Genomic DNA, 12,531 nt, shown 5'->3' with positions numbered 1-12,531 from the left:
TGATTGGTGAGGAAACAACTTCAGGGCCAAATCACACAAAAATTCAAGGAAAACACGACTATGAACTGCCACAGCTCAGAAACTACAAGTGAGCTATCCAAAATACATGCAACATGCTGGTTAATTGAGATGAAAAGCAAACAAAAGGTATTCTTTTGCAAGGACACCAGTAAACTTGCACATCAAGAAATACCATATATCAAAATACCATCACTATTCTCTCAGATGTTATCTATGTTATTTACAGGTGGTTAATCTACCTTCAGTAGCCACAGTGACACAGCTCAATCCAAACATGGCAGAAAAAACACAAATGCATAGACACGTGGACATAAAGTCCCAGGCATTGAATCACTAAGCCTTTTAACACCTCCTCAGTTTTCCTGATGCTGCTTCAAGGGGTAGCAAAACACAGAGAAAGGTTCAGATCATCTAAAGCAATGGTTCTTCAGCTCCACTTTACTGAATATGGCCAGAAATTAAGTTTTCAGTGAAAAAATAAGCAAAAATTACCTGAATGGTCTCAGAGTGAAAAATCTATGTAATATTATTTAAGGGGGCATTTTAAGGCAAAAATATGTCCAATTCTATATGCTTCATCAGTATAGAATGCTGTCCTGCCATTAACTCTGACTCAGCCTTTTTCCCAGTCTTATGGCATGATTTGGTGCTGCAACCAATTTAGATTGAAGTAGAAACTATATTGCCTCTTGTCAAGAAACAAATTTTTGACTTTTTTTTTTTAAAATAATTTTGCCAGAAATGCTGTTCATTTTGAGAAGTGAACTCTGTAGTCTTAAGAAACACAAGGCATACACAAAGGAGGGAAATAAAAAATTATATTTATTCTATTCCTGAATAATTTCTTCAAGAACCATACTTAAATGTCTAACAATTACACGCCACACATACATTTTGTAATGTAAAAATCTGAAAGCATATTAAGAAAACAGTTGTGCTCCAAGCAGAGACATGAAAAAAAAAAATTAGACCGTGGATCCCTAAGGTTCAAAATCCCATTTCCTTTCTAGTTCCCTTTTGATCACAACTGCAACAAATTCAGATAAACCTTTAAGGCATATTACAATAGCATACAGTTTGGGTAAGAAATTTGGAACAAATGAAAAATGCAACATAGCAAATTTGTGTTTACTTTGAGCCTGGAAACCTTACAGACTACAGACTTTCCAGGAATGAACAATGAGCTCACAAAATTCAGGTGCAAATTGTAATTCTCATTTTTCTCAGTTTTCTTAATAAACAGCACAGGGACTTACAAAGAATTTAAAACCACTATGCAAAAAACAACCAGCTATACACAGGCACTACCTATTCATTATATCCCTACAGATTTTTAAACTGAGTACTCTTTGACAAAAGTGAATATACTTGGAAATAAAAGTTTAAAGACTGCATGACATACTGAATATTGCAGAGCCCTATGTGAACAGCCATGACTTTTGGAAGAAAGCAATCAGAGATTAATTATGGATAGAAAAAACTAGTCCTCATACCGGAAGTGGAAGAAAGTAGATATTACAGAAGGAATAGGGTTTATTATTTTACAGTCTGTAAAGACTCCTGCTATGACTCCTGTGTTACTGACCAATTCTGAAACAGTGCAAGTTTAGGAAGACAAGCAGACAAAATAAATTATCCATCCAGTACAACACTGGTAAGAATCAACCTGATGGGCTAAGAATTAGCAAGAACTTTGACACGAACAGTCTCAAGTTAGTGCTGAATCGCTTTTAAGATGACTAAAGAGTTTGAAAATACATAACATGCAGTTAGTAGGTCCTAGCAGCCTTAATGCCATTTCCTTAAAAACTACTTTAAATTTCAGAGTGAAATAGGAAACATTTCAAACTTTTAAGAGACAAATTGGTATACACTGGAATAAGATTTTCAGATAATTCCAAGGTAACAGCAGCTGATTTGAGTTGTGGTTTTTCAAGTACATTACCTGTACTTTGGTATACTATCAGGAGCTGGACAAGCTTTTCTAAAGTTTAAACTTTAATTTGTTCTTACTCAGGTTCCAAGTTTAACTGCTAGGATTACATATTCACATGCAAGGTCCTCAAACTTAGCTCAGGTTAATGTTTCCTTTTGGTGGTCAAATGCTTAGCAAGTGAACACATTAGCAAAGGAAGCAACTACTCAGCAATAAAACAATCAACAAAAGAAGTGATGTCAGAACCCATATTTCAGATTCACATTAACGAGACAGAAATGATGACTACATTCAACAAGGTAAGGTAACAAACAGAGGAAAATAAGTTCAAACACAAGATGAGTTTAAATCTAAACAGGAATGGAATCATGTAGAGGAAAGGGCACAGACACAAATAGCACAAAATCTACTTGAAAGTTTAAGCACAGAGGAATGTTAAAATGATAAATAATGGCTTTGCATTTATATAGCACCATTCATCCAAACAAGACAAAGCGCTTTACAAATATTAATGAATTGAGCCACAGTGTCTTCAAAAGTATCCAATATTCAATTTGAAGTGTGGTGTAACAGTACTCTGAAGAACATCAGTTGACACCTTTACTGCTTCTTTCCTATGCAGGCATTCCCCTATTAAACATCACAAGTAACCCTGTTCTATAGCACTTCTATATTCCATGACACACGCTACACTTTTATACTCTAGGAGAAAGAAGACTTGAGAGGTATATAATTAGCATCTATAAATACTTATACAGTAACAATGGAATGACAGAAAATTACTCTTATTCTCAAATGTCAGAATGAAGAAATAGTTTACATTTCAAAGAAAAAGTATGTTTAAGCAGGTATTGGAGCAAAAGCTTTCCATAGTGAAGTTGTAGCAACACTAGGAAAAAAACACTACCAAGGAATAATTCTAAGACATTAGCACTGCATGCATTCAGCATAACTTTACATAAAATAATTACATTCTAATAATTCCGTAAGAAATTAGTAGACTCAGAGTGCACCTTCTGGCCCATCTATCATTCTGCAATATTAGAACCACTCTGAAGAGAGAAAAAGCAGGAGACAAGACAACGAGCCTTACCCTCTGAGCTTTTGCAAGTTCTTCTTTCAATCTTTCATAGCCCTTTTCTCTTACTTCCAGTACAGATGGGCTCCGTAAGTGAGATAAACTGTCTGTACTCAACCCAAAAATATCTTCATTTCCTTCAGCAACATCTGCTACTGTAGCACCCTGCAAAAACTCTTTCTCTGCGTTATTGCTCTCCTTTCTGGAATTATTGTGATTGAATGACCCACCCTGGGGTCCAGAGGTAGAACAAAGTACTGCGTCGGTAACATTGATGCTGTAAAGAGAGCGATATATTTTTTATTTATATAATAAATTGAGAATAAATACTTTAGAAATGGCAGTAGTGGTGTTGAATGTACCATTATGGACAAAATTTAATATGACAACATTTGAAGTAATATTCAAGTTATATCTTTAGTAAAGCAAGCAGTTTATGTACAACAAACATCAGCAATTTAAAAAGAAAGACACACAGAACTTACCTGACACATGACACTTCTCCACAGTTCAGTTGCCTGGGAGATGAATAAACAGGTTGTGTGGGAAGGTCAGAAACATTTAATGCATTGGGTTGGATTGGTGTGGAGGACACAACAGAAGGATGTGGTCGGTAGATAACACTGGGTGAGGTAGTCTGTTCCTGAGTCCCTGGCTCATTTACTCCAAGAAGATCTGGTGTTGTAGGTGAAGCGAGGTTCACTTCATGAAAGCCTTCCAAGGGGTCACTGGCCATAATAAAAGCCTCATCATATGAAACCCTGAATTAAATAATCACATTATCAGAATGCAAACAGGAAATATTTAATTATATCTGACAACTATTTAAATTAAAAAACCACCCAAGACAAATATATTCAGAATACTTCATGATATAATGGAAACTGTGGTATAATCTTGCAAAAGTATTAACTTCAACCACCAAAAATGTTTTTTCCACCCATTGGACTGTTAAGTCCAGAACACCTAATAGCAGACTCCACATGTAAATGGGGTGATGAAATCAAGAACATACTCTATATCATAAGAAAGCCATCTTCAATAGAGCCTAGAGCTGTTTTTTATCAGAACACAAATATATTACATTCATGAAAGAGGGGGGAGACCTGGGAACCACAGAAGGAAAAAAAAAAAAAAAAACACACCAACTTAAACTTAAAGCTTCCACTTTTAATCTCAATGAAGCAAATAATCTACAGACATAGATCAATGAATAATTAAAATAAGTTATAGTCCATAGCAGTTTTGGTTAAATTATACAGCTCACTGAAATGATAGAACTAGCCAATACGACTCATGAATTATGATGACATGTATTTAATACATAACATGATTAAGCGATGATGACGTATGTGAGTATCATACCAGAAATATATTACAGGCAAAAGTGTATTATGAATTGGCAATTTAAGTGAAAGTATTTTTAAATTCTATTTTTTTTAATTCCATGTTTTTCTTAAGACCAACAGAAAACAAGTACAATGCATGAATTTTACAAGCCTAATAAAAAGCTCCTATTTTCCAGCAGTTTATCAGCAAAGATCACAAAAATCTTTGCATGATTCAAAATTGGAAGTAGTACAGAGAAATTTGTGAAGGAATTACTTAGCAGTGATTATTCACTGCAAAAAACATTTTCCATGTTATATAAATAAAGAAAGAAAAACAAGGCTTCACAAAGGTACTTAACATGCAAGAGAAAAGAACTGTTGCATATAAATGAAGTAATACATTGCATTTTACAGAGAAAACTGCTTGGATCTTACAACAGAAAATACACGGTGGAGATAAGATCTACAAAGACGACACTCATAACCATGAAAAGAGGATGCCATCTACTTAGAGGCACATCCAGTTCATCGGCTACTTCATAAAACACAGAAAATACCAAGAATAAAGTCCCCACATCAGCATATGCAGTAATGTTGTAGTTACATCAATACTTTTTGGTCATCTTAAACTCAAAAGAACACTGTTCAAAACTGTTTTGCATCTCAAGTATTGTACCGAGTGTGTATATATCCGTGTTAAACAAGTTGCTTCACCACATTATCAGGTAAATGTGGAAGAAATTCATTTGTTCAGACAGCAAGAATGTGTTATTAATTTTTCGCTGTTACTGTTAGTTGCTCCCACTAAAAAAAAAAAAAAAAAAAAAACCAAAAACAAACAAATCAATGACCTCTAAGAAATTGCCTAGACTTAAGGGACAAAAAGGACCTTACACGAATTAAAAGGGATGTTTGGGGGTTTGTTTGGTTTTGTTTGGTTTTTTTGTTTGTTTTACACAGAAATTTGTTTTATTTGGAACTATCAACAGCAGTTGCACAAACATGATTTACACAGAGAAACACTGCCACAGTTTTGTGCTTTGGAGCTTTTCTACCCTAACACAGAGAAGAACAACTTACTTTGGAATTTAAATAAGTTTGAAAAATATTCTTGTATGTTTTCCCTACAGTTTTTCTTAACTATTATAAGCATTCTAATTACATGCTCTACATGACAATAAAGCCTGTTGAGTCAACAAATTAAAATGGAAGGACTGCCAGAGCTACAGGACATTTCTTCAAGGTTAGATTTCAAAAGTGTTTTGACCTCTACGTGCAACTATTACACATCATGGTTTTACATTTAATGAGCTAAAATGTTGCCATCTTGAAAAAATAAAATTGCAGAAACAGTCCGTTAAACTTTATCCGCCCACTTGAAAAATACCCATCTTGCCAGTCTCAAAGTCAGGCCCACATCTACACAAACTCATTCACTTTCACTGTTCCCACCACTCTCCTCTTTTTCAAACACCAAGTAAGCCATACCAATATTACTATATCGGCAACACCGCCAAGATGTCTCCTCACATTCCCAATTCTTTGAATTCCAGTCTTTATAATTAACAAAAGATGCAGGCTTCTGAACAGGGATGTAGGAAGGCTGCCTAGATGCCTTGCCTTTTCTATGCCTGCCACATCTAAGAAATTGCGCCAAAAACCACCCAACAGAAGCAAAGATTGAGAACACAGCTCAGAGCAAAACAGGAATAACTCTTCTGCCACATCTTCCCTTCTCTTGACTAGTTTCCATTTCAAGTTTGAATGACACATTCATAGTTCCATTGAAAACTAACAGTCTGACTTGATGTTCAATAGTGGTACCATAGTATTTCGCATCACCAGTACCACTGGTTGTTTTTCAGTTGCGTAGCCTATTGGGCTGAAATTTTCTATGAAAGTTTTTTTTTTTTTTTCCCCAAACAGATTTTGAAAAGAGACTCTTTAGCCATTTCCAACACAAACAGGCTCAAGAAAAATGTATTTGTCAGTTTTTAATGTATTTTACTATTTCTGTACAAATCTGGTTGGAGCAACTACTTTAAGTAAATCAAGTAAGCAAGAGGCTCAAAGAACCACCATTCTATACCTTTATGATAATTTACACAAATTCAGCTACATTATGAAGTGCAGAAAGTCACGCAGGCTCCCACCGAGAAAAATTATTAGACACCTGCTTATTATCTTCCAAATGTTCAAATGCATTTCTAGCTCCCCCTCTGGATCATCACATCAATCTACAATAAGCAAATTTGTATGCTTGGAAAAAAAAATGAAAAAAAAAAAAATCTATCCTACCTACATGCTCCTACTCCTATGAGAAATGTTCCACTGAACTCCTTTCCCACAGCTTTTCCACCTAACCTGCTTATATCCTGCAGTGTTTTTAATAGTAAAAAAAAAAAAATATTACGGAATTTTATTTACAAGACTATTACTCTGCTTACACATTAAATATCAATCTCAGCCTAAACAGACAAGAGAGATTTATGAGTACGTAAATCCATGCGTGTCTTCTCAGTTATCAAACAAAAAAGCTTTTTCTGATGCAGTAAGTAAAAAAGTTATACAAGTTATTCCTGGAAGAGCTGAAAATAAAAGTCCCTCAGCTAAACTTTTCCCATAGCCTGTCAAATGGGCACTCACAAGCATACCATCTGTGTAAAACACTTCCCATTCACAACTTTTTTCTTTCCTAACACTACCTCTCACTTCGCAGTGAGCAGGCAGAAGCTGGGTACACCACCCATACAAGACAAAGAAGCCCATATTAAATATCTCAATTTCAAGACTCACAAACACCATTACGTTGTTACCAAGGTGTCAGCTGAACATACGTTATGCATTAATCAAACCAAACATACGTGCAAAAAGCTAGGCAGTCCTAAAAATAAAAGCTCTCTTTGGGGAAAGAACTCTTCAAAGTAATGGTAAACAAAAGGAGGAAAAAAAAAAAAAAACACATTAAATTTCAGTGTCATTAAAGATTACAGGTTTGGTTAAGGCTTTGGGGGGTTTACATTATTGACTAAGGCAGCAATGAACAGCCTTGCTGTGAAGGAACGTGAAGCACATGGTAAGCAGAGAGCTTTACTAGGAGCCAAGCTGACAGTGTATAAAAGAACACAGTGTTGACACAGCACTCTTTAGTAGTAATTCTGCTACTGTGAACAAAAGCTGATATTATGACATTTCAGGGCAGCACATTTATTAAACAAAATAATGAATTTTCTTAATACTTTTTTTCTACTACATTAATATATGGTGAAAGCTTGCAGTAGCATTAGTGCCTACCAGACACATGATTATTTTTGTCTTAGTTGATAGTATGCAATTTGGATGACGTACAAAATTCCAGTACTGTAATAAATCAGGATGAAATTCATTTCCTTATACTTTCATCTGGAAATAATGCAAATTTAGTGGAAACTATCAAAATGTTGCAGCTTTTTATTACCTCTCCACTGCCACACTTGCATTGCTGACTACCCACATAACTTCATGACAAAATAATACTCAAATCTTATTTTAGCAAATATTAAACAGAAACGTACTACCAAGAAATCAGTTTAACTACAGTCAGTTTAACACATTTCTATAGCTTCTAATGGGAATCAAGAACTGTGAACATTTTCAGCAGCAGTCAAATCAAAACTCTTAATCTAATTTTCCTGTTATTACTCTAAAAGGAGTTCAGCAAGTTGTCTAAACCAAAGCAGTCAATAACAAAATAATAAAAAGCTCCCTGAAAAGCAGTAACTTACTGTGGTTTGTCTTCTTAAAAAAAAAAGAAAGTATTGTTGAAAACTGCCTTCTACAAACTCTGGAGTTTGTCTTCAACAGATTGTTTTTACTTACAAGACAGGTTGAAGATGACAACTTTGAACAATCTTCCAATTGTTATAGTCCATTTAAAAGCAATGCCAGCACCAAACATTTCACGCATCAAGAAATCTAATTTTTAGCTCTATTAGTTAAAAGCACCATCACAACAGAATGGATACCTAGTCAAGTTAAAAAAAAAAAAAATCTCACATAAAGGAAAGGAAGTTACTGTTTCTAAACATTTTGATGAAAAGTAAATGCTAGTTAGCATTTACCAAAAAAAAGGTGCCTGTTAGCTATAGTTGTTTAATATTCAGACAGCAGGCCTTCCAAAATACAATAAAGTCTCAAGGACTTCATTTATTATACTCCAACATCTGCTTCAGTTAATATGGGAGGGGATAGGAAAGCGGATTTTCTGTAGTAGTTCCTCCTCGAAAGGACTGGCAGTAGCTCATCACCGGGCGCGCATCCTTCTCAATGGGTTTAAAAAAAAAAGTTCTGAAGTATTTGGAATTATACAGTCTGCAATGTAATAAGTTTTAAGCTCTAAAGAACTCAGTAGGGAAGCAGAGTAGTGAACTAATAAACACCTTTTAAAGAAATAGTTCAACTAAATACTGCTAGTCCATACCTACACCTATCAGATGCAAGCAGTTTAAAAAGTTAAATTGTGGTAGGGCATATATGGACATTAATTTAAAGTTCAAAACCAATTCAATTACATCTCCCCAGTATGAGATATTCATCAGATGTCGGCACAGGACAAAGAAGTTTGGTGGATATTTTTTTTCCTAAACTGTTTGACATTTAAGGTTAGCTGCAAAATTCAAGCAAGTTTAAACACTTATCAATGCCAGTTCATTCCACAAACACAATTCAAGATTTGGCATAGGAATTCCCTTAAAGTTTGCAAAAACCAATTCCCACCTTCACCATTATGGTAGAAATTTCTATTTCAGGAGCCCAAATATGCAACTTTTTTTTTTTTGAGGCAGTGAGATATGAGAGAAAAGAAAGCACTGAACTTCTCCAGTCTTTACATATTTTACTTTCATTTGCGAGTGACCTTGCACTACATATTTCCCAACTGACAGTAAATTAGGTAAGATGGTAAATAGAAGGTAAAAGTTAGGCAAGTCTATAGAATTTAAGAGCTAGAAAAACCACGCTTGGTTCAACATGAGAATATTTTTCTATTGCATTCCCACTAGTGTTGTCATGTAATGCTATGATGTGAGTCTTTTTCTATTCTTCACTCTCATGTTAGACATCCAAAACACTGCTTCACGTTGTTTTAAAAGAAACATGTAGTCTATTTGATAGCAAGTTTTTATAAAGTTAAAAAGAATTTTTGTTTTGCTGAACTGATGATTAAAAGAAACATCTCTTTCGGAAACTTTATTATAGGGATATCTTCAACTAGAAATATACAGGTGCAGACAGTAAGTGCGTCTCCCTTACAGAAACAAGAAGCACACAAGACTCAACACCCCATATTTATGGAGTGCTTGTAAAACCTATAAACAAACATGGTGTAGAATCTGGTAGGTAGTACACCTCTTACTAAAGAGAAAAATCAGTGCTTTGCAAGATAGAATACTGCAAAGCTTTATTGTAAACAAACATTCGAAGACTGATGTTTAGTTCACAAAGATTCTCTAAACCAAGTTAATTTAACCGCAAATATGATTCTCTTTGAAAACGCTGTTCTTTTCAAGACAGAGCACTGTTCTGCCTTATCTTGGAAATAACTTCACAATCCCATCTCAGGTTTAAGCCTGATCACAGTGACTGTAGCAGGACTTGGACCTAAAGACCCTCCCATTTTCAGTTAACACTGAAAATATTCAATTCACAAACCAGTAAGACTGGCCACAGTTTTCATGGTATGTAAAGCTTTCTAAATATATCTGCAAATGCATTTAAAGAAACATTTTCTCAATTCTGAAAAAAATGGTTAGCATATTATTAAACATAATTAAAGCGTCTAATACAAGTATTAGTCAAGTTACAGTGAGACAAGATTTTAAATGGCATATTAAAAAGGGTTTTAAAAATAAAAATCCATTTCTTTTCTGGGAAAATCCATAAAGGTAAGTGGAACAGTGAGAGACCAGCTCATTGTGCATTTTACATGAATTTTAAATCAAGTCAATAAAAACTATGAAGATAGCTGCAGTCTATAATCAAAAGGCTTATTGTGACTGTTTTCCTACAGAAAAAAAATCCCCATTTAAATATAGTGTAACAAGATGGATATTTCAGTCAAGCTGTGAGGTGCACTCCCATTTGTTATTTATTAAAAGCATAATGAGAATTGTAAATTATTTATCCTTCTCTGCTCACCAGGTAACATTAACCAAGCGCAACAAAAGAATGACTGCCAAGACACAAACACAGAAGGCCTGACTTTAACCCTCCCCAGAACTCATTAAACAGATCTATAATAAAAACAACAATTAAAAAAACAATAAAAAATATTAAAGCAACAAGACCTGAGGTTTTGCCCTACATTTTACCGACAAATACAAATATCTGAACAGATGGCTGCCAATACACACTTCTAGACTGAATAACCTTACATCTGCTTCAAGAGAGAAGCTGATAATTTCAGAGTTACGGCAAGTCTGTGGAAGATTAATTATTTTAGCTATCACTGTTTTTGAAACTTCCTAAGAGCATGCTTGCAAATGAACACAGCGAACAAACCAAGCAACATAAAGCTTAGTATGCTATCCGCAAACAAAACAGGTAACTTCTCAAACCAATGAAAACCCTGTGGCTTTTTGTCAGCAAGAGGAGTATTGAGGGTATCATTAACGATTTGGCCGCTCGGTGTTCTCCTGCTTCCAGAGCCCTGCTACTCTCGGGGAACTCGCGGAGCATCAGCACTTAGGCAGCACAAATTTCTGCAGAGTTCACCACTTGCAATCGACGCGTAACCAGAATTTCCTTTCTGCACCTCACCGTCTGATGTAACTGCATTACGAAATTAAGGTTAACTGAAATCCCTGCTACTTAACTACTAGAGCTTACAAGACTACTTACCGCCGACCAAGTATTAACCTCAATATTGCTCAAAGACCTTAAAGCAACCAGAAACGCTACAGGCGAGCGCGGCTCCACGGTCCCACAAAGCAGAACTCCCCTCCGCTCTCCGCCTGGGGCACCCCTCGGCACCGCCGCCCCGGGCCCAGGCGGAGGGGGGCGAAGCCTCTGGACCCACCCGGCGGTCCGGCCCGGCCCTGTCCTGCCCTCCCCTACACCTACCGCCCCACCGGCCGGCAGCTTTGTGAGCGGAGGAGAACATTTCAACACCTGTTTAGCCACCTCTAGCAATCCCTCCCTCCTGCTCGTTGTAGTCATTCCTGCCCGGACGCCCTTCCCCACCGGCCCTACGACGCCCGGGAAGGGCCGCCGCCGCGCAGACAGCCCTGAGGGGAGGACGGCGGCTCCCGGGCCGCCGGCGGCTCTTTGTCCGCCCTCTCCCGGGGCAGGTGCACCCGACGCTTTCCGGAGTGATCCCCGAGAACTACTTTTACCCAATTCTGCCTTCGGGCGCTGCTGGGTTCGGGGCCAAGCGCGTCCCTGCCGCCGGCTGCTCCCCCTACCCCGCGCCCACGCAAACCCCGACAGAGCCGGGGGCGCCCGGGCCAGCGGCGCCTTCCCGCCGCAGACGGCCACAGCGGCACGGCGCGGCACGGGCGGCCGGGACGGTGGGTCAGGGGCGGCCTCCATCCCTCCGCTACAAACGGCGCCAGAGCGGGGAAGCCCACCCGCGCCCGGCCACCGCGCCCCGGCAACGGGCAGCCCTTCCAGGCGGCGCCGGCTCCGCCCGCCCAGGCACAGACTCCCGGGAGTGCGGCGCCGAGTAGGTGCGGCGGCGCTAAGCGGTCGGCCATCCCCCTCTCCTCCCTCCCGCGCCGCGAGCGGTGCCGGGGCCGCGCAGCCCCACCGCCACGTACCTGCCGAGCCCAGCGAGAGCGGCGGCCGCCGCCGCACCGCGTCCCCTCAGCCAACCTGCCGGGGGCGGGGGGGGAGGAGGCGGGGCGCTGGGCAGCCGCCGCGCATGCGCCCCCACGGACGCACCGCCCGCATGGGGAGGGCAGGGGGCAGGTGCGCGCGACCCCCGCCGCCCCCTAGCTGGGGTGGGGGAAACCCGACCGCGGTCCCGGGGAAGGTGAGGGGCGGCGAAGTGGCCCCGCCGCGCACCGCAGGCCTCCGGGGGCCGGGGCAGGGGCTGTGCCCCTCCGGAGGGCCGGGCCCACGGCAGGAGTAAGGCCGAAGTGGCCTTCTGTCAGCGGTGGTGCCTGGGCGGCGCCGTCGCCCTCGAAGCA

The 12,531-nt window shown here is 39.1% G+C and overlaps 1 protein-coding gene across 1 annotated transcript in view; it reads right to left on the bottom strand.

The window, feature by feature from the left end:
• The window catches only part of RAB3IP (RAB3A interacting protein), a 34,679-nt gene extending 22,491 nt beyond the window's left edge, over positions 1-12,188 (bottom strand). Inside the window, exons 1-3 of the mRNA XM_082488859.1 lie at positions 12,160-12,188; positions 3,521-3,796; positions 3,051-3,312 (exon numbers count right to left, since the gene is read on the bottom strand). Of these exons, the coding sequence (XP_082344985.1) occupies positions 3,051-3,312; positions 3,521-3,771 (513 nt within the window). The 5' untranslated portion in view covers positions 3,772-3,796; positions 12,160-12,188. The remainder of the gene's footprint in view (positions 1-3,050; positions 3,313-3,520; positions 3,797-12,159) is intronic.
• Positions 12,189-12,531: the final 343 nt, after the last annotated feature.

The sequence above is a fragment of the Vanellus vanellus genome (genome assembly GCF_965231255.1).
Source record: "Vanellus vanellus genome assembly, chromosome: 1".
NCBI lineage: Eukaryota > Metazoa > Chordata > Aves > Charadriiformes > Charadriidae > Vanellus > Vanellus vanellus.
This window is presented reverse-complemented; position numbering and strand designations above follow the sequence as displayed.